This window comes from Syngnathoides biaculeatus, chromosome 2, assembly GCF_019802595.1.
Source record: "Syngnathoides biaculeatus isolate LvHL_M chromosome 2, ASM1980259v1, whole genome shotgun sequence".
NCBI lineage: Eukaryota > Metazoa > Chordata > Actinopteri > Syngnathiformes > Syngnathidae > Syngnathoides > Syngnathoides biaculeatus.
In genome coordinates this window covers 27238666-27260178 of record NC_084641.1, presented here as the reverse complement: position 1 = coordinate 27260178, position 21513 = coordinate 27238666, and the positions used below count along the sequence as shown (strand labels likewise).

The following is a 21513-nucleotide window of genomic DNA, read 5'->3' as shown; positions in this document are numbered from 1 at the left end:
TTTTCCTATTGTGTATAGTTTTGTCCTGACCGTGATTTTCCATTCCTTGCTAGGTGGCTCAATCCTCTCTTCCGCGCTGGGTACAAGCGCACGCTTGAGGAGGATGACATATACCCGGTTCTGGAGGAGGACACCTCAGAGAGACTGGGCCAGCAGCTGCAGAGGTACAACCGTAGCCGCCTCTCATTTCACAGAACACCAAAAGACATTGCTTTAGTTCTGAGGATTTGCGGCTAACTCAATTAAACAACCTCTTCAAAACCTTAATGTCATTTTCACATCACGTGTTTGGCCAGTTCCCTGTACCGACTTTTTAAATTTGAATGATGGCAGTCTTGGGGGGGTCACTAGACCCACTTCAATGTCCATCCATCCATTTTCTTAGCCGCTTATCCTCACGAGGGTCAGAGGAGTGCTGGAGTCTATCGCAGCTGTCAACGGGCAGGAGGCGGCGTACACCCTGAACTGGTCGCCAGCCGACCGCAGGGCACGTGGAGACAGGCAACAGTCGCACTCACAATCACACCTAGGGGCAATTTAGAGTCTCCAAATTAATGTTGCATGTTTTCGGGATGTGGGAGGAAACCGGAGTGCCCGGCACGAGGAGAACACGTAAACTCCACACAGGCGGGTCCGGGATTGAACCCGGGACCTCAGAACTGTGAGGCCAACGCTTTTACAGCTGAGTCAGCGTGCCGGCTCACGTTAATGTTTCCGGTCAAAACTTTATAACACGATCGTGCAAGTTCATAGTGCAAAACGTGATGTGAAACTGCAAGAACATTTCACAACGTAAGAACGTCTAGTTAATGACTCACTCGTCACTCCTTTTTACACATTCATTGGAATTGCTGGTAGACCCGAGTTATTGCTTTTGTTTTGTTTTAATCACAGCGGTTCCAGTTATGACCGTGTAACCGCGGAATGCAGCACGATCTGGAACCGTCAACCATGAAATCGCTCAGTGATAGCATCGCCGTACAGTCCAGAGCCATAATGCTGAAATTTCGATTCGCCGCCGTGTTAGTAAGGACTGGACACCGCTTGTGTTTTGAGGGCCGCGCAAATGGAGATTTCTCAGCCATTTCATCGTGTGCAGCTGCATTTTAAATGTGTAATAAGTGCTGTGAGTGTAGCAGCTGATAATGTATCTGATATTCAGGTAAAATGTCTACGACGTGTCGCATTTACAGGTAGTCATTTGACCGGAAGTACAGTATTGTGTTGGTGTAGTAGTAAAGCAGAAAGTCACTTCTTAATTTCTTCCTTCAAGTATTGTAATCCTTAATGGCATGTAACAGAATGTTTGTTGTATGGACATTACATAGCACAGATTTGACAGATAGATATAGACGGATAGACAGACAGAGAAGACAGATAGACACAGACAAAAATGTTGTTAGCCATCTGTTAAAAAAAGACCAAAGACCACAGGTGTCACATCAAGAACTTGAATTTCTGGAAGCCCATTCCTGCTAGTTAGTTGTCAATTATCTACCGCTTCCCTGGGTCGGGTCGCGGGGGAAGTAGCTTCAGCAGGGATACCCAGATTTCCCTTTCCCCAGCCACTTCTCGCAGCTCTTCCGGAGGGATCCCGAGTCGTTCCCGAGCCAGCCGAGAGACATAGTCTCTACGGCGTGTCCCGGGTCGTCCTCGGAGTCTCACCAGGGAGGCGTCCGGGAGGCATCCGGATCAGATGCCCCAGCCACCTCTCAATGCGGAGGAGTAGCGGCTCGACCGATGACCGAGCTTCTCACTCTATCTCTGAGGGAGAACACATGCCTAAAGTACAGTCGTCTTTAGAAGAATGCTCTCTCTCGCCTCCACAAATGGAAGAGCTTTGGCAGTTTTGCTTTCTTTTTTTGTTTTTTCAAACTTACTATTAAAAGAAAAACATCAGTGGTGATTTCAAATGGCACTACATCGTAGGTTACTGTTGCACTTAACTTCTTCTTCTTTTCCTTTCGGCTTGTCCCATCAGGGTCGCCACAGCGTGTCATCTTTTTCCATCTAAGCCTATCTCGTGCATCTTCCTCTCTAACCCCAACTGTCATCATGCCCTCCCTCACAACATCCATCAACCTGTTCTTTGGTCTTCCTCTCGCTCTCTTTCTTGGCAGCTCCATCCATAGCACCCTTCTACCAATATACTCACTCTCTCGCCTCTGGTCATGTCCACACCATCGAAATCTGCTTTCCCTCACCTTGTCTCCAAAACCTCCAACTTTGGCTGTCCCTCTAATGAGCTCATTTCTAATCCTATCCAACCTGCTCACTCCGAGCGAAATCTCAACATCTTCATTTCTGCTACCTCCAGTTCTACTTCCAGTTGTTTCTTCAGTAACACTGTCTCTTATCTGTACACCATGGCCGGGCTCACCACTGTTTTCTAAACTTTGCCCTTCATCCTTGCAGAGACTCTTCACCAGACGCCTTCCTCCAACTGTTCCACCCCGCTTGGACCCGTTTCTTCACTTCCTTACCACACTCACCATTGCTCTGGATTATTGATCCCAAGTATTTGAAGTCGTCCACCCTCGCTATATCGTCTCCCTGTACCCTCATACTTTCCCCTCCACCCCTCTCATTCACGCACATATATTCTGTTTTACTTCATTCCTCTCCTTTCCAGTGCGTGCCTCCATCTTTCTAATTGTTCTTCCGCCTGCTCCTTGCTTTCGCTGCATATCACAATATCATCTGCAAACATCATGATCCAAAGGGATTCCAGTCTAATCTCATCTGTCAGCCTATCCATTACCACAGCAAACAGGAAGAGCTGATCCCTGATACAGTCCCACCTTCACCTTAAATTAGTGTCCTAGCATGGCACAAGGCAGAAAAATAGTAGGTTCGCTTATCAATTATTTAATGACTTAATTGCCAGAGGCAAGAAAACTGTTTGGATGCCTGCTACGGTTGACTTTCATTGATAGTGGTACTTGGGAAGTGTTCAAAATCCGAGTTCTTCAACTTCCAAAACCTATTTTCCTTGCGGAAATAATGTAAATGACCTTAATCTGTTCCCAACCTCCAAATGGTAAATTCCCATTTACGTTCAAAACATGTACACGCTGAACTTAAAGGAGCGTAACTGTGTATCATTTACCTTTTTTGCTGGCGGTGCGATGGTATTGGAGGGACTCGACAAGGAAGGAGGAAGTGTCAAAGTCACGCCTCCACGATTTGACCGCGTATTTCTCCTGTAGCTTCTCGATTTTCTTCTCTTATCTGTGGCCTTTGCTTTGTAATGTTACTCACTCCTTTAGCAACACTTGCTGCGCTTTTATTACATTTGTATTCCTTAGTTGGTTTAGCCATACGATGTTTGCTAGCATGAGCCGTAACAAACACGTACTGCAGTTCTGTACTTGGATCCGCTGTGGTTCGCTCAGCTTTGCTTTTACTACACTGCTGGTAGCACCGCTGTCTTTCTATGGGCCCATGGCAAAGAAAATACTGGAAAAATAACAAAAAATCTAGAGAGGCACGAACGAAGGTGCATGTTCACGGTACGCGCACGGAGTGGCGTCCTGTGACTGACTGCTAGACTCCCAAGTGAGCAGCGGCTTGTCTCGGCATTGCCCCATTTAAATAAGTCACCGGCCCACTGGAGTGATCCACCTTCTCACCACGGATTTCGGGTGTTGAGACACCGAGAATTTGGTCGGAAAACGGTCGGAGACATTCGAATTCTGAGGTTCCAGTGTGTTTATATCAATTTGACTGTGACTACTGCTTGGGGTCAGAAATTATTTCCTTGGACTTGGTGGTATTAACAAAGAGATCGTTTCTCGCCAAGAACCAAAAGAGGGTATTTCCTGGAAACAGCCAGAGGGGCTGTCACCAGAGCATAAAGGACAGTGTTGATGATGACGTAAACATTTGGCTGACTGCTTCTGAACTCATGAGTAAATAAATTGAAAGAACAGACGTAGTCCACAGCTCCTTGAGGAAATCTTGTCTGACGACGTCTTGCAGTTCAGCGTTCTATTGTCAGTTATCTGATGTGACCTGTTTGCCAAAAGAAACTAAAAACATTGAATCATGACCTCGGGATCTTTTAGATTATCTTCAATAATATGATCTCAAAGGAGTGCCTTTAATCTGTGACTCTTTTCATAAGCAAACACCTTTGGGACGGGAAAATTACTGAACTCACCAAGCCTCGCTGCCGGAGCAGGTTGACTATCTCAGAACAGTTGGAAGCTGGGGCACCGAGCGTCAGTCGTTTCGATGAAGGTTTTTGATGAAACATGCTGGCAAACCATGTGGTCCCATAGAACTTGTATTGCAAGGTTCTCAGTTTCTTAAAAGGTACGGTGCCAATTTTTACGTTGTGTTAGGGTTCATCGAAGGGGTTCATGATCTCCTCAGACAGTGGTAAGGAAGAGTTCCATGAGTCACTCATAAATGTCAGTTAATTAATTTGATCAAAATCATTTGTGGTTACAAGATGTTTATTTCATCAGGGTTGAAGTTTGTCAGGCATGCATATGTATGTATGTATGAATGTAGTCCTAGTTTTTAGTTGTTCTTGGAGTTGCTTTTTTAGCTCAAGACCAGCCCAGGACTGCTTCTGCATGTGACTTCCATATTATTGATTTCTTTCTGTGCCTCGGTTCTCCATCACACCTGATCATTATTTTGAAAAGCAAGTCTTGCTTGTGAATGCAGGATTTGGTGGTTTTGCTGTTGGGGAAGTGGGTCACACCGTACAGAGTCTAATCTTCTGCTTTTCCTTTCGGCCTGTCCCGTCAGGGGTCGCCACAGCGCGTCATCTTGGCTGAACGCATATTTGTTTGGCACAGTTTTGCGCCGGATGCGCTGCCTGACGCAAACCCTCCGCATTCAGCCGGAGGGAGAAGCTTACAGCACCTGGTATTCCCAGGCGGTCTGGTCCCCCATCCAAGTACTAACCAGGGCCAAACCCGCTTAGCTTCCGAGATCTGACGAGATCGGGCGTTCTCAGGGTAGCATGGCCGTAAGACGGTGTCTAATATATTCAATAATTGTATCCACAACCTCACTGCGCGCCGAGTGATGAATAGTAGATGAGACGCTACACGATTGTTTGTATGTCTTTGTTCACATTGCGTGGCGCAGATACAACAAATTTGAGGTGCAGCTCCATATTTGTGTTTCAAAAAGTAAAAGTAGACAAAAAAACATATTGTTTTTTAATAAAGTATAATGGATAGCAGTGTGGCACAGTTGGAAAAGTTTAGACGGCTCACCTTATCTAGAAACTACAATATTACAGTCAAACAAAAACAATTAAAATGATTTTTCATTTTGAAATTAAGCAGGAATTATCAAATAAAAATGTTGGCGTTGATGTGATTTCAGTGCCGTGTTAGCTTGTGGGAATGAGCTCTCCCTGAACCTGTTTATTCTATTTCTGAACTGCCTGGTAGTGCCTGACATGTTCTGAGTATCTGATTTAGTCATAAAGTTGTGACCTTGGCAAATCATTCGGTGCTCTTATTCCGTACGTGGTTATCTCTTTAATTCTTTTAAACCCAATTTATGGCCTTTGTTTATGTGTTTGCCGGTAACAATCTGAGTCGGAGGGAGAGAGCATATGACCACTTTACTATTGGCAAGCAGATAAATCACCTGACTGACTCTTATTATAATACTTCCTTTAACAGATATTGGGATCATGAGGTCCAGGAGGCCACCAAAGAACTGCGGAAGCCAAGACTCTCATCAGTCATCATCAGATGTTATTGGAAGTCATACTCAGTGCTGGGATTCTTTACACTTATTGAGGTCAGTTTCGGAGGGAATGTTTAGGATATAAAACGTTTATGAATGTGGAGAAACGTTATAAGCGCAGACCGGTATCGGAGCGCCAAACTAAGAGTGAGTTTCCGTTTAACAAGAACTTCCTTCGTCACTTCTCTTATGTCAGGAGGTGATAAAGGTGATCCAGCCGGTCATTCTTGGGTACATGATCCGCTACTTTGAGGATTACGACCCGCACAATCAAGCGGCCCTGAACGAGACCTTCGGCTACGCGGCCGGCCTATCAATCTGCACCATCGGCCTGGCTTTTCTACACCATCTCTACTTCTTCCACGTCCAGCGAGTTGGCATGAAAATCCGAGTGGCCATCTGTCACATGATCTACAAGAAGGTAGATCCAAGTAAAAAAAAAAAATGGTGTACTCATAAACATGTCCCTTTTTAAACGTTTTTGAAATGGCCCTCCATTTTGCCGTGCTTTTATTGATGTACCACCACAATGTTACGTCCCAGAGTACTTAAAGGTCAAGTGTCATGCCTATAAACATTCTAAAATAGATATTGTAATGAATAATACACATAACATTATTCACTTCAATGTCCATATGAAAAAATAAATACAAGCAGAGAGCGCGTCATCCAGGCGCAAAGTTGCGGAAGTCTCATTTGACATCCAAGTGGTAGCCGTATTGCCTGCAACGTCTGTACATTACATCACACCGGGACATTCGCCATTGAAAACATGCTGTGCCACCGACTACGGGACACGGAAGCTCTTTTCAAAGAAGAGAACATCTCACAATCGACTGAAGTGACCGGAAAATATTACTCTCGCATTTCGAGCCATATTTAGATGATATGCGGATCACGTCTAACTAATAACAGACTCCCAGACAGTATGTATGAGCCAGCCCGGACGAGGACGGGTACATCGACACATTTAGCACCCCTGACTTACGTATGCGGATCTTTTGTTACATTCTGAGAGGATTACGTCCCCCTGCACCCTCCCAACTTTTGTTTTTTTTTTTTAGTAGCTGTATACACACCTACCTATCATTTGTAACCCACAAGCTCTTGTCCTTTGCACCGGTGCAATCCATTTTTCACGACGAACCGGGTCTTTTTGAAAAGTATGAAGAGTGAATCCATCCTCTCGAGTGTTCGAACAATATCCAGCAATACAACGAGGCGGGCATTTTGGCTAACACGAAGGAACAAAGAGCTAGCTTCCAGCGGGTAAAACTAGTAGAAACATGCCTGAGTGGGTGTCTGCTACTAATGACTCCACTTCCTGCTTCTTCTCAAAAACAAATCCGTCGAGAGGATTTTCATGGCGGGACTTCGAAAAAGCCATATATGTTAAAATCATGTTTTGTGGTGGAAAAAATGGATGGGTCCTTTCCGGCTGCCTATTTTTCCATTAATAACATACTAAAAATCATGCATTTCATGACAGTGGACCTTTAAAGTGTGGCCACATTGCTTCCTTGCTCACTTTTGGGATATTTGGGCCAGTGATTTTCGTTCAAATTATTATTATTATTATTATTTTTTTTTTTTTTTGCTGAACTGAATTTATGCTTATTTATTTTGAAACCAGGCTTTGTGTCTCAGCTGTTTTGCAATGGGAAGGACCACCACAGGCCAGATTGTGAACCTGCTTTCCAATGATGTCAACAAGTTTGATGATGTAATTCACACACAAAAGCACTCACAAAAAGGCCAGTGCGGCATCAATTATTGCACTAAAAGGGTTAATGCGTCGCTGTCTTATCATGTGTGTTATCTATCTTCTATGCAGAGCGATGCACATGCACAGGTAGATCTCAATAAATTATGTATAATTTTGATGTTTCTATCTTACAGCAAACATAACCCACAAATTCACCTACATTAGATTCTGGAATATTGCGTAGCAACCAATCAAGAAACAATGTGCAGTGATTCCTCTGTTCTCAAACACTATCCGTTTCGAGAAACGGTTCGAGAAGTGATTTGTTCGAAAAACGAATCGATGTTTCCCATTACAATGCATGAAAAAAGAAATAATGCGTTCCAAACATGAAAAATTGGGCTTTTTAAAGCATTTTTTTTTTTAGCTTTTCCTGAAAATAAACTTCATAGTAGAACTACATGTATAGTTTAAATACTTTATACAATAACACAATTTAAGAAATATATTTAGTTTTTGCTTAAAATGTATGCTTTTGTAGTAGAGTGCACTAGGCTGGGAGTGCATTGCCATATCTGTAGCGACACAACTTTTTTTATTTAGAAAAGTGCAAAATAGCTTTCAACAAGCAACTTGCCTTCTTTGGAGCCACGATTGGGGGTTCATACGATCGTCCTCGATAAGAAAGAAAACAAGCGTCACTACCGGGACATGTCTGTGTACAGAGGCTGCGTTATACAGAATAACAAAAGTGAGCTGGTTGCGCCGTGTGCGTATAGTCATTTGTTTTTTTTTTTTTAGTAGCTGTATACACACCTACCTATCATTTGTAACCCACAAAGCTCTTGTCCTTTGCACCGGTGCAATCCATTTTTCACGACGAACCGGGTCTTTTTGAAAAGTATGAAGAGTGAATCCATCCTCTCGAGTGTTCGAACAATATCCAGCAATACAACGAGGCGGGCATTTTGGCTAACACGAAGGAACAAAGAGCTAGCTTCCAGCGGGTAAAACTAGTAGAAACATGCCTGAGTGGGTGTCTGCTACTAATGACTCCACTTCCTGCTTCTTCTCAAAAACAAATCCGTCGAGAGGATTTTCATGGCGGGACTTCGAAAAAGCCATATATGTTAAAATCATGTTTTGTGGTGGAAAAAATGGATGGGTCCTTTCCGGCTGCCTATTTTTCCATTAATAACATACTAAAAATCATGCATTTCATGACAGTGGACCTTTAAAGTGTGGCCACATTGCTTCCTTGCTCACTTTTGGGATATTTGGGCCAGTGATTTTCGTTCAAATTATTATTATTATTATTATTTTTTTTTTTTTTGCTGAACTGAATTTATGCTTATTTATTTTGAAACCAGGCTTTGTGTCTCAGCTGTTTTGCAATGGGAAGGACCACCACAGGCCAGATTGTGAACCTGCTTTCCAATGATGTCAACAAGTTTGATGATGTAATTCACACACAAAAGCACTCACAAAAAGGCCAGTGCGGCATCAATTATTGCACTAAAAGGGTTAATGCGTCGCTGTCTTATCATGTGTGTTATCTATCTTCTATGCAGAGCGATGCACATGCACAGGTAGATCTCAATAAATTATGTATAATTTTGATGTTTCTATCTTACAGCAAACATAACCCACAAATTCACCTACATTAGATTCTGGAATATTGCGTAGCAACCAATCAAGAAACAATGTGCAGTGATTCCTCTGTTCTCAAACACTATCCGTTTCGAGAAACGGTTCGAGAAGTGATTTGTTCGAAAAACGAATCGATGTTTCCCATTACAATGCTTGAAAAAAGAAATAATGCGTTCCAAACATGAAAAATTGGGCTTTTTAAAGCATTTTTTTTTTTAGCTTTTCCTGAAAATAAACTTCATAGTAGAACTACATGTATAGTTTAAATACTTTATACAATAACACAATTTAAGAAATATATTTAGTTTTTGCTTAAAATGTATGCTTTTGTAGTAGAGTGCACTAGGCTGGGAGTGCATTGCCATATCTGTAGCGACACGACTTTTTTTATTTAGAAAAGTGCAAAATAGCTTTCAACAAGCAACTTGCCTTCTTTGGAGCCACGATTGGGGTTCATACGATCGTCCTCGATAAGAAAGAAAACAAGCGTCACTACCGGGACATGTCTGTGTACAGAGGCTGCGTTATACAGAATAACAAAAGTGAGCTGGTTGCGCCGTGTGCGTATAGTCATTTGTTTTTTTTTTTTTCCGGTGGGGGGGCGTTCAAATTGAAAATAACACGTCGTAGGTGGATCAACTGCTTGCGCCGTGCTTGATGTTAGTTACGAGTTTTTTCGAGGGGCGTTCGAATAGACTATACCAAAACGCGTCGTGGGTGGGTCAGCTGTTTGCGCCGCGCACATTATGTTATTCCCGGGTTTTTTCGGCGGTGTGGGGATTTGACAACAAAGCGCGTCATGGGGCAGATAGAATGGCCGTGCGCAATAGGTTATTTCCGGGTTTTGTTGGGACATACGAGTACCGATTTTCGTTCGAAAACAGAAGCAAAAAAATCTCAAAATTTTCGTCCGAAAACCGATACGTTCAAAAACGGGGACGTTCGACAACGAAGGCTTTACTGTAATTGAATGCAGGAATTTGCCGTCAGAAAAATATTTTCACACGTTTAATTTGCGAGTACTGAAATAAATGAAGTTTTCTACCATGTTCTAATTTATTGATATGTACATGTATGTGTTACGTACCAGTCAACTATTTCCTGCGATTGGCTGGCAACCAATTCAGTGCGGACCCCGCTTCCTGCCCTAAGATCGTTGGGATCGGCTCCGACACTTCCCCCCGACCCTTGTGAGGATAAAGAGATTGTTTTCAGCCAGGACTGCCTTTTCACGTGGTTTGTGTTGTCGTCTTTACCAGGTGACAATCTTCCTGCACTTTCTGTGGGTGGGGCCCCTGCAGGCGGCAGCCGTGGTGGGGCTCCTGTGGCTGGAGATCGGGCCCTCTTGCCTGGCAGGCATGGTGGTGCTCATGTTTCTACTGCCGGTGCAGACCATGTTCGGGAGGCTGTTTTCCAAATTTAGGTAGGCTTTCATTCATTCATTCATTCCTGACCGTCTTGATTCCCACAACTGATGCCAATAACATTCAGTTAAGGAAGGGTGTGCAGGTACAGGTGCTCAACGTTCAAAGGGGGACACGTGGAAGAAGCGTGAACAGAAACATTCTGTACTGTACAGGCGCATTTCAGTCAATTCCGATTGGGTAGGAGACTTTGTTGTATTTCAGCATTGCCGTTTTTTTTTATTTATCCAGGAATTGTTCCAGTGAGTAAATACCTGTAAATTGAACATTATATCATCATTTTTCAAAATTCAGGGCATGGACCTCCGCTTAGTTGTACCTCTAAAGCAAAAATACCAATGCATGGAAACAAAAGCATGCGGCCATACTTTAAATGTTGAAGTGATTTCGCAGGAGTATTGCGATATCTGGATTCAGCACATCAAAATTGTCATTAATCAGCAAAAAAATAAAAACTAATAATCTTGACAGTAGATTTGCTGTTAACAAGTGTAATCCATTAATTATAGATTGATTCAACCCAAGAAAATACTTTTCAGATGGCCAATTCCAAACTCATTTCCATATTCAAATATTTTTGACTTTGTGAAATGCATATTTCTTGGAGATGATAGATGGTGGATATGGATTTTATCAGCTAAAATTATACAAATAATAAAAAATTACTCTCTAATTGTAATCATTGTAATTTACTCTGTGTAGTGAATCTATATGAGTTTTTGAATTGGACTACATAAATACGTGAAATTTACCCATTCACGATAACTGGAAACTGGTTAGAGCACAGGTGTCAAACTCAAGGTCCGGGGGCCAGATCCGGCCCGCCCCATGATTATATGTGGCCCGCGAAGGCAAATCCTTTATATCAACTTCCATGACTTTTGTGAAAATCTGGAACAAAATTTCAAATAGTCATATCATAAATGATAAAGCTGAGCTATTGCAAGCATTTTCCTGTTACCAAACATGAAAATATAATATGTAAGTAAGTTTCTTTCGGCTTGTCCCGTTAGGGGTCGCCACAGCGTTCCATCTCAGATGAACGCTCATATTTGTTTGGGAAAACAAATATCATACAATATAATTTTTTGGGCGGAAATATGATGAGGTGAAAGATTTTCATGGTTTCACAGTCATCACGGCCCTCTGAGGGAAACCGTAACTAAAATGTGGCCCACGACAAAAATGAATTTGACACCCCTGGGTGAGAGCGTGTGCTTCACAGTTCTGAGGACCGGGGTTCAAGTCCCGTCCCGGCCTGTGTGGAGTTTGCAGGTTTTCTCTGTGCTTGCGTGGGTTTTTTCCGGGCACTCCGGTTTCCTCCCATATCCCCAAAACATGTCTTAATTGGACACTCTAAATTGCCTCTAAGTGTGGTTGCGAGTACGACTTTTCAATAACTTGACCTCCTCTTTTCTGCAGGAGTAGGACGGCAATCCTTACTGACAGCAGGATCCGCACAATGAACGAGGTTGTATCTGGCATCAGGATCATCAAGATGTATGCCTGGGAGAAACCATTTGCTGCTTTGGTGTCTGATGTCAGAAGGTGAAAATGATTTCCCACTTATCATTTTGTTTTTTAATTGCAAGCATTGTTTAATAATTATGAGAAAATAGTTAGAAATGACTTGGTCTGTGCAAGAAGCTTCATCGCAGCACTATGATGTCAGCTTAAGGTGTGTCTTTGTGGCTTTTTTTCAAGCACATTATTCTGGTTCAACCGCATTATTAGACGCTTCTACACAAGCTACTGTCTATGTTCCTCTGAATGATATTCAGTCCAGGGTGTTGCCCGTGTGTTTCCCAAAATCGGCCAGCGTAGGCTTCAGCTCACCCATGTCCCGAAAAAGGGATAGGGCGGAGAAAATGATCAGTTCGATCCCGGCCCCGCCTGTGTGGCGTTTCCATGTTCTCCCCGTGACTTGCTGGGTTTTCTCCGCGCACTCCGGTTTCCTCCCACGTCCCAAAAACATGCAACATTAATTGGACACTCTAAATTGCACGTAGGTGTGATTGCGAGTGCGGCTGTTTGTCCCCACGTGACCTGCGATTGGCTGGCGACCAGTTCAGGGTGTACCCCGCCTCCTGCCCGTTGACAGCTGGGATAGGCTCCAGCACTCCCCGCGACCCTTGTGAGGATAAGCAGCTAGGAAAATGGATAGATGGATAATTGTTTCAAGTGAAATTTATAGTCTTTTGTCTTTTTATTTTTTTCAATCCTAGGTCTTTATTTTAGTTTTCATCAAACGTTGGGTTTGATATGTATGTATATGCTTTTGTGTGCGTTTATGATCACATTATTGCATTATTATTATTATTTGTTTTACTGTGGACGTGCGTGTGCGTTTGTGCCTGTGTATGTGTGTGTTTGCTTGTCTGTGTAACAGGACGGGATTGATTTTAACTTGTGTAAAGCACTTTTTATTACATCTTTTTTTTGAAAAGTCCTGTATGAATAAAAGTTGATTGATTGGATTTCTGCTTCCAAAATTTTAAATAGGACATTGCCCAAATGGAATTTTTTTTTTTTTTTTTTTGGCGAAGTTTCATCGGTGTGCTTCCGCTAACGGTCAAAATCATTTTGCTTGAATTTGTTTGTCCTTCCTCCTCATCCCCATCACCATCATCATTATCATCACCAGTATCATCTTCCCCCATTTTGTGTAGGAAGGAGATCCATCAGATCATGATGAGCTCGTACCTGCGCGGCCTCAACATGGCCTCCTTCTTCTGTGCCAACAAGATCATCGTCTTCATCACTTTCACACTCTACGTCCTGCTGGGGAACAAAATCTCCGCCAGCCGCGTCTTCGTGACCGTGTCGCTCTACACAGCGGTGCGCCTCACCGTGACGCTCTTCTTTCCCAACGCCATCGAGAAGCTCTACGAGACCCGGGTCAGCGTCCAGAGGATCCAGGTTCCGTCACCGTGAACGATTGGGATTGTAGAGTTAATATGACAAAGGGGTGCATAACCTGGCCGATGTTGTTGTCTGTTTGTCAAGGAGTTTTTGTTGCTGGATGAGATGACAAAGACCAGCACTCCCGTGACACTGACCGAGAAGCAAGATTCTGCCATTGAGATCCAGGACCTCATGTGCTACTGGGACAAGGTTCGAATCAAAGACTCACTCCACTACACCTTTTTTTTCCCCCCAGTCACAGACTGGTGCATCTATTTTTTTTTGTACAGGGGGCTGACGGACATTCCAGAAGCTAATTGATGTTGCTCCATTTTCTTGACAAATTTTTATTTACTGGCCCTCGCCGTAGAACTAAAGGTTCAGATATGACTGGAATTACCAAGATAGTATTGCGTAATTAGTACTGAACCTAACAGCGATCGACAAAGTAACGTAATACTGACCGCTAAAGCCGTCTTTTCTTTATTAAAACACCACAAATGCTCATAAACAAACTCGTTTTATTTTAATTTTCACTCCCTCGATTGTTATAAAGAAATAATAGATGAATGGTGGATATTAATTGCTGATCAGAACTTTTTAATATGGTTGATTATTTATTTTAAGTGATGAGTAAGTAAACATATTATTCAAGGCAGCTGGAACATCGGAGGAAAGATTGAATGTTTATCTTTAAAAATGAGGTAAGGTACGAAAAGGTGTGTAAGTCACAAGTATTACAAATACAGTACCACCTCGGTTCCCGACCACAATCCCTTCCAGGAGGCGGTTCGAGAACCGATTTGTTTGAAAACCGAATTGATATTTCCCACGTCTACGTACAGAAGCTGCGTTTTACACAATAACAACGCGCGTCAAGGGTCATCTGATATGTTTTTTCCGGGTTTTGTCCCAGGCGTTCAAATACCGATTTTCCTTTGAAAACAAGCAAAAAAATCTAGAAAACCGATTTGTTCGAGAGCAGAGACGTTCGAGAACCGAGCATTCACTGTATTTAATTTACAATAACCATCCATCCATCCGTTTTCCATACTGCTCATCCTCACTAGGGTTGCAGGGTGTGCTGGAGTGTATCTTAGTTGACTTTGGCCGAAGGAGGGAGCAGGCCTTGAACTGCCAATTGAATATAACCAACCATTCAAACTCATATTCACACCTTTGGCCAATTAAGAGTTTTCAGTTAACCTACCCTGCAGAAACCGGAGTACTGTACCTTGAAAAGGCACGGGGAGAACATGCAAACTCCACACAGGCGAGGGTGGATTTGAATCAGTTTCCTCAGAACTGTGAGGCCGACGTGCTAACCCAGGGGTGCTCAATACGTGGATCACGATCGACCGGTCGATCGGGAGGCAGTCTTGGTCAATCGCAGGACGCCGTGCCCCCCCCCACCAAAAAAAAACGTCAGCCAATGTTCCCTCTAAATTCCGCGCGTGTGCAATTGTGCACCACCAATGCCGTCTCTTCCCAGATATTCTGCGTTGACCGCAAAAAAAAAAAATCATAAACCAAAGCAAATTGAAAGTATAATGTACAGCTATTCAATTTGTGGCATTTTGCAATGGATGACCAGTTGTTACATCCAATGGCTTCATTCATATAAGTACTGTAAAATATGAAAAGAGGAAGCCAGTGGTTTCTTTTACAACAACCGCTGCTCCGCCACACGCTTTTTCCTAGTTTACCCCCCCGCCCCCGTGCTCTTAAAGACATACACTCATAATTACAAATGTTACAGTACTTGTGCAGCCCATCAATGTGTTTTGTAATGACAGCGTCCACCACCGCTGCTTTAGTTAGCAAGACAGTCTGGGCAACATAGCGCAAAGACGAGCTTGAGATGCTGCTTATGTTTACTTTCGCTATTAATGGAGCAAGTTAAAAAAGAAATGCTGTTGTTTTAAGATGCAATGACTATCGGAATATGTGAATAATCGAAGAAAAAGTGGTTAAACTGGACGAGATTTTCTTCTTTCTTAGTGGGAAAGGTCTGGTCTGAAGCCAAAGTGGAAAGTGCAGGATAAGATGGTGTGTAATTTTAAAATTCCACCCTGGCGCAGCCTGATCCAGGATGAAAGCGCAGACAATACAGTGCACAAATAGCTAATTCTGAATTTTAAATATACGAGACAACATAAAATTAACCTTAAAACGGTTTGGGAACGTCACCCCCCAAATAACAACACATAAGGAATAGTTCCTATAAACAGAAATGCCTCTAGTTCTTTGTTCCTGTTGCTAAGTTGTTCCCTGTTCTTTGTTCTGAAACTGCCGGAGAAAAATTCCTTTCCAGCCATTAAAGCTGATTCTGATTTTATTGTAATTAAAGTTTCAAAGTAGAGATGAGGTCAAATGATGCCGACAAAGTCTTTAACATGAACACGGCTATAATCCCGCTCATACTGGACGTGTGCCGCTTCCGCAGAGTCTGGATGCTCCAAGTCTGCAGAACGTCACACTCAGTCTGACTGAAAAACAGCTCTTGGCTGTTATCGGGCCAGTGGGTGCGGGGAAGGTAAATAAAATTAAAGAACCCTGTTAGATTAAAAGGGAGTCCGACATCACTTGCAAACTAATTTATCTCTTGTTTGACCCAGTCCTCGCTATTGAGCTCAATTTTGGGAGAGCTTCCGGTTGAGAAGGGGGCGATGAAGGTCAAAGGCCAGCTGACCTACGCAGCCCAGCAGCCTTGGGTGTTTCCCGGCACAATCCGCAGCAACATCTTGTTCGGAAAGGAGTTGGATCTGCGCATGTACGATAAAGTCCTCCGGGCTTGCGCTTTAAAGCGGGTAAGCCGCTCGAGTGACGGTTGTAGTTTTTCATCGCATTCCGAGACAGGTGGAAACCGTCCCATCGTTGTCTTCAGAGTTCTGAAAACCATTGTTTGTTGGCACCTTGTTACTTTCAAAGTATGAATGGCCACTGGTGCCACACTGCTGTGCAGGATTTAGAGCTGCTCCCAGACGGAGACCTGACGCTCATTGGGGACCGCGGCGCCACGCTCAGCGGGGGGCAGAAAGCTCGCGTCAACCTGGCCAGGTAGTGCACACGGAATAAAAGATGGGTCGTTGCGTGGCAAAATGTTGTTCGATATAAAAGGATGTCTGAGTGTCTCCAGGGCCGTGTATCAGGATGCCGATATTTACCTTCTGGATGATCCTCTCAGTGCTGTGGACGCTGAAGTCGGGAGGCATCTCTTTGAAGAGTAAGGAAGCAAATGACGTCACATTTCCACACATTGTCAAAGAAAACCCTGGGAGAATTTATCCACGTTGTACTGGCCCCTTTTACTTCTCCTCTAAACATGAGGGTAAATCCCTGTTGAAAACATACAGTTGGAACAGAAAGTACTCGGGCCCCCTTACAATTTTTCACTCTTTGTTACGGTGAAGAAAAGAAGTATTTGAACACCCTACTGTATTGCAAGATCTCCCACTTAGAAATCATGAAGGGGTCAGAAGTTTTCATCGTAGGTGCATGTCCACTGTGAGAGAGATCATCTAAAACGAAATATCCAGAAATAACAATGTATGATTTTTTTTAACAATTTATTTGTGTGTCACAGCTGCAAATAAGTATTTGAACACCTGTCAACAGCTAGAATTCTGACCCTCAAAGACCTGTTAGTCCACCTCCACCCCATGTTGTCCACCCCATACAATCAGTAAGACACAAACTTGTAACGTGGCCAAGACCAAAGAGCTGCCCAAAGACACCAGAGACGGAATTGTACAGCGCCACATGGCTGGAAAGGGCTACAGAGAAATTGCCAAGCAGATTGGTGAAAAAAAGGTCCACTGTTGGAGCGATCATTAGAAAATGGGAGAAGCTAAACATGACGGTCAGTCTCAATCGGAGTGGAACCCCGTGCAAGATATCACCTCGTAGGGTTTCAGTGATCCTTAGAAAGGTGAGGAATCAGCCCAGGACTGCACGACAGGACTTGGTCAATGACCTGAAAAGAGCTGGGACCACCGTTTCCAAGGTGACTCTTGGTAATACACTAAGACGTCACGGTTTGAAATTATGCACGGCACGGAAGGTTCCCCTGCTTGAACCAGCACATGTCAAGGCCCGTCTTGAACTTGCCAATGACCGTTTGGATGATACAGAGGAGTCATGGGAGAACGTTTTGTGGTCAGATGAGACCAAAATTGAACTTTTTGGTCATAATTCCGCTAACCATGTTTGGAGGAAGACAAATAATGAGTTCCATCCCAAGAACACCATCCCTACTGTGAAGCATGGGGGTGTAGCATCATTTTTTGGGGTTGTTTTTCTGCACATGGGACAGGACAACTGCACTGTATTAAGGAGAGGACGACCACGGGAATGTATTGTGAGATTTTGGGGAACAACCTCACTCAGAGCATTGAAGATGGGTCGCGGCTGGGTCTTTCAACATGACAATGACCCGAAGCACACAGCCAGGAAAACCAAGGAGTGGCTCCATAAGAAGCATATCAAGGTTCTGGTGTAAGCTAGCCAGTCTCCAGACCTAAACCCAATAGAAAATCTTTGGAGGGAGCTGAAACTCTGTGTTTCTCAGCGACAGCCCAGAAACCTATCTGATCTAGAGAAGATCTGTGGAGGAGTGGTCCAAAATCCTTCCTGGAGTGTGTGCAAACCTGCTGAACAACTACAGGAAATGTTTGATCTCCGTTATTGCATTGGTTTTCTCAGGTGTTCAAATACTTAATTGCAGCTGTATCACACAAATTGCTAAAAAAAAAATCATACATTGTGATTTCTGGATTTTCCTTTTTAGATAATCCCTCTCACAGTGGGCATGCACCTACGTTGAAAATCCCATTTGCTAAAATCATTTAAGTTGATTTTTTTTCCCCCTTATGAATATACAGAAAGCACCCCATACTCACAGGAAAAACTGAGTTGTTGAAAAACCGACAGCTCAACTCACAGCCATAGGTATTCAGACCCTTTGCCCAATATTCAGTAGAATTCATTTTTTTTTTTTTTTTTTTGCAAAGAGTGTTTTAAGGTTCACCAGGGTGACATTTATTAAAACCATTTAAAATCAGAAGGAGACACTCATTACCAGTTTGCTTGCGTGTCAGGAGAAAGGGGAAGAACTGCGCCACACAATTCTCTACTACGCTCTAAAGCAGTCCTAATCCGACCCGTTCTCTTCGTTTTCGTTTTCACAATTACAACATCCCCGGGGGGAGGGCAGAAGTGTCGTTTGCTTGATTTATTATGTGTCATGCAAGTATGTGGAAACTGACATTGGTAAGGATTTTGGAAACTGTTAAGTGTTGCAAAAGTCATTTCCAAGTTATCTTCAGGTGCTTTCCATCAGACTGGCTCCGTCTGGTCTCCCACGGCCGGCGACTTCCTCTTTTGAGCGCAGATCTGTTTTCTGCTGGATTGCAAAATAAAGCTCCGGAGCGAGCATTTCTTTATTGCGGCAAAGCACAGCAAATGCACGATAACGATATTTACATTTATCCCAGCAGAGTGTTTTTTTTAAGGTGTCATCGGTGTGGACAGATTTCTTAGTCCCGTTGTGTCCTTCGGAGAAACAAAGTAATGTGTGGAACTGGATACAGATTGATTAATAAAAGATGAAGGAATGTGTTTGAATAGGACAAGAAGAGGTGCGGTGCTGGTCCTGTTTTCCTGACCATGGCTCTTCCTGACGCGCTCTTCCTCTTAAATAATATCACTGTTTCATAACACAAGAACACAAACTCCGGTCCGGTCAATATCTCATTTTATTGTCGTACCAGGTGCATCTGTGGCCTGCTGAAGAGCAAACCCCGCATTCTGGTCACCCACCAGCTCCAGTATCTGAAGGGAGCAGACCAGATTGTGGTCCTCAAAGAGGTTTGTGCATTGAAATGTGTTTACCAACCCATAATTTTTTTACTTTTGATTCTTGATTTAAAAAAAAAAAAAAAAAAGGACTCAATGTTGTCTTTAGCTTGTATGCTACAAATGATGTTCACGATTGGTGATAAGATGAAGCGGCCTTGGCCTAATGCGGTTTTTGGCGGACTACAATCAGGAGTGATTCAGTCACAATGTTATTGTCAAGTCTGCTACATTAGCATGAACGTCAACTCTGTGACGGACTAGACTACAAATGGCCCAAATGTCACATCAGTTAATCGTGAATGATTATATTTCAGCACTCTAAATCCTGAACCAGCATTCATTTTGACGGTACAGAATCATTTCCGAATCTGAATCGACTGGTTACTCCTTACCCTGAGCTGACTTTATCATCCGTTAAATGAAACGTCCAATTTGATTATTTGAAAACTTACCTATCGAACAGGAAAGAGGCCACCGCGGTGCATTTTGACTGCCCCGTTTCGACTGTGTCGTCTCCCTCCAGAAAGGTTTTCTGATTAAAATGGCTCACTTGAAACGGCACCCCCTCAACCGTGCAGTGTCCAAAGGGAGAACCCAGGTTGTTTTTCTTGCTTATCGGTGCTGTAAATCCTCGCTGCCTTATTTCTAGTGAGCCGGCTGGGTACTTCTCCACGCTGTGTCAACTCGTCCCCCGTTCATTGTGCCGTGCTCACCGTTCACCTCGGCGGTGGCTCCTTTTCGGGTTCAGTCGTGGTGCTGCCATGAATATCCGTGCAACTCTTTAAGCTAGGTGAATAGACGCCACCTTCTACAGAGATCTGTGGCCTCCTCTTGGTGGCTGGTTTTCGTTTTCCCTCGATGTTGGACTTGTTCCTGTCCACCGGGCCGCTCTTGGGTGGACTCCTTGGCCTGACCCCGCATCTTGATCGGGTGGCGTGGGGTCCTCAGCCATTACAGAACACTTCTGGCGGTCATTGTGGATGCGAAATGGTGTCGGTTCAATCCTTGGGTTGCGATCACGTGATAATCGCCGCCATTTCTACAGACAAGCTAGGCGTTGCAGACGACATCACCACGGCAACGTCCACAGACCCACGTGTTAGCGGCAAACGACGGATTTTTTCTGCCTACTTTAATTCACTCGGTGATGTCGCCAAAGCTAAATATGTACAGAAGATCAAACTCTGTGAAGATATCGATCCGTATATTCTCCACAACGACGTACTGTGAAAGGATCTGAAAGAGTTCCCTGAAGTAGAATATCCGGACACTAGAAATCCACACACTTACCACTTACAAAATGATCAGAACAGACTTTCAAATAACCATTTGCCTTGTGTCCTTGAGCTACGTTCAAATATTTGCAAGCCACTTTTGATGCCGTTTTTCCGATAACTCCGTTGTATCTTCTCCTTCATGCAATCTAATCTTTGGGACACGGAAAAATCGCTTCCCAATGTCTCCGTTTCCGCGATTTCCACATCTGTAGACGTGACAAAAATCTGGCACGATGACGATGGACAGCTGACTGCCTGTCTGCAACAATGGCGGTCAAGTACCCGGATGAACGAGCGCGGCGTCACGTGCAAACCAGCCGTGGCTTGTGTCCGCAGACACACACCCCTGGGACTTAATCGCTGGGTGTGGGGCCATTGGCCAGTTCGTTGGCTTGCGTTAGTAAGTTGCATTCACTGCCTGTGGGACACTCTGCTTCTACGCTTAAATTAGAGTAACCCTAGTCACACCGATTCTGTGCCTTTTGTTTGATCCTGTCCAGTTGAGTTGTTAGTTTGCCCCATAGTCATCGGACCTTGCTGTATGTCTTTTGGATCCCGCCTAGCCCAGCGTTTCTGTACCTCTGCCTTGTCGGACTGCTACACCGTGTATGGCCCAGTTTCCGGAGTAAGCCACATTGAACATTATGCCTCTGCCTCGAAGTCCTGCATTTGAGTCCGCCCCCGTACCGTTGGTTCATGACACCCTTGTCCTGCATGCTTCCCCTCCTGTCCTTGTCCTTTCCCAACTTGTCCAGTCCTTCCCGCACAGAGTGTAGCGCTACTGCCCCATCTAATGTGTCATTGTTGTAGGTATATAAAGATTTAGTTTTCTCATCTTGTTTACAGCTAGTGCTTTGTCTTTTGTTGTCTTCTTTTCTCACTCCCCCTCTAGAAACCTTATTCTGTTTGACTGATCAGCTATGATTCTCAGTAAATATCTGTTAAAATACCAAGAAACCACTGTGGCTGCTTA

General features: G+C 43.7%; 1 protein-coding gene and 1 pseudogene across 2 annotated transcripts in view; one reads left to right on the top strand and one right to left on the bottom strand.

Annotated features, from left to right (window-relative positions):
• Window positions 1-21513, top strand: part of abcc4 (ATP binding cassette subfamily C member 4 (PEL blood group)) — a 35315-nt gene that overhangs the window by 486 nt on the left and 13316 nt on the right. Inside the window, exons 2-14 of one of the 2 annotated variants that reach the window (XM_061844407.1) lie at window positions 54-164; window positions 5655-5775; window positions 5918-6142; window positions 7355-7444; window positions 10336-10499; window positions 11923-12048; window positions 13170-13419; window positions 13507-13614; window positions 15851-15940; window positions 16023-16214; window positions 16370-16464; window positions 16544-16630; window positions 19176-19272. In XM_061844407.1, the coding sequence (XP_061700391.1) occupies window positions 54-164; window positions 5655-5775; window positions 5918-6142; window positions 7355-7444; window positions 10336-10499; window positions 11923-12048; window positions 13170-13419; window positions 13507-13614; window positions 15851-15940; window positions 16023-16214; window positions 16370-16464; window positions 16544-16630; window positions 19176-19272 (1756 nt within the window). Of the gene's footprint in view, window positions 1-53; window positions 165-5654; window positions 5776-5917; window positions 6143-7354; window positions 7445-8800; window positions 8887-10335; window positions 10500-11922; window positions 12049-13169; window positions 13420-13506; window positions 13615-15850; window positions 15941-16022; window positions 16215-16369; window positions 16465-16543; window positions 16631-19175; window positions 19273-21513 lie in introns of those variants that run through there. The other variant, XM_061844397.1, reaches the window with a different exon arrangement.
• On the bottom strand, window positions 4867-4990 carry LOC133497360 (5S ribosomal RNA; annotated as a pseudogene).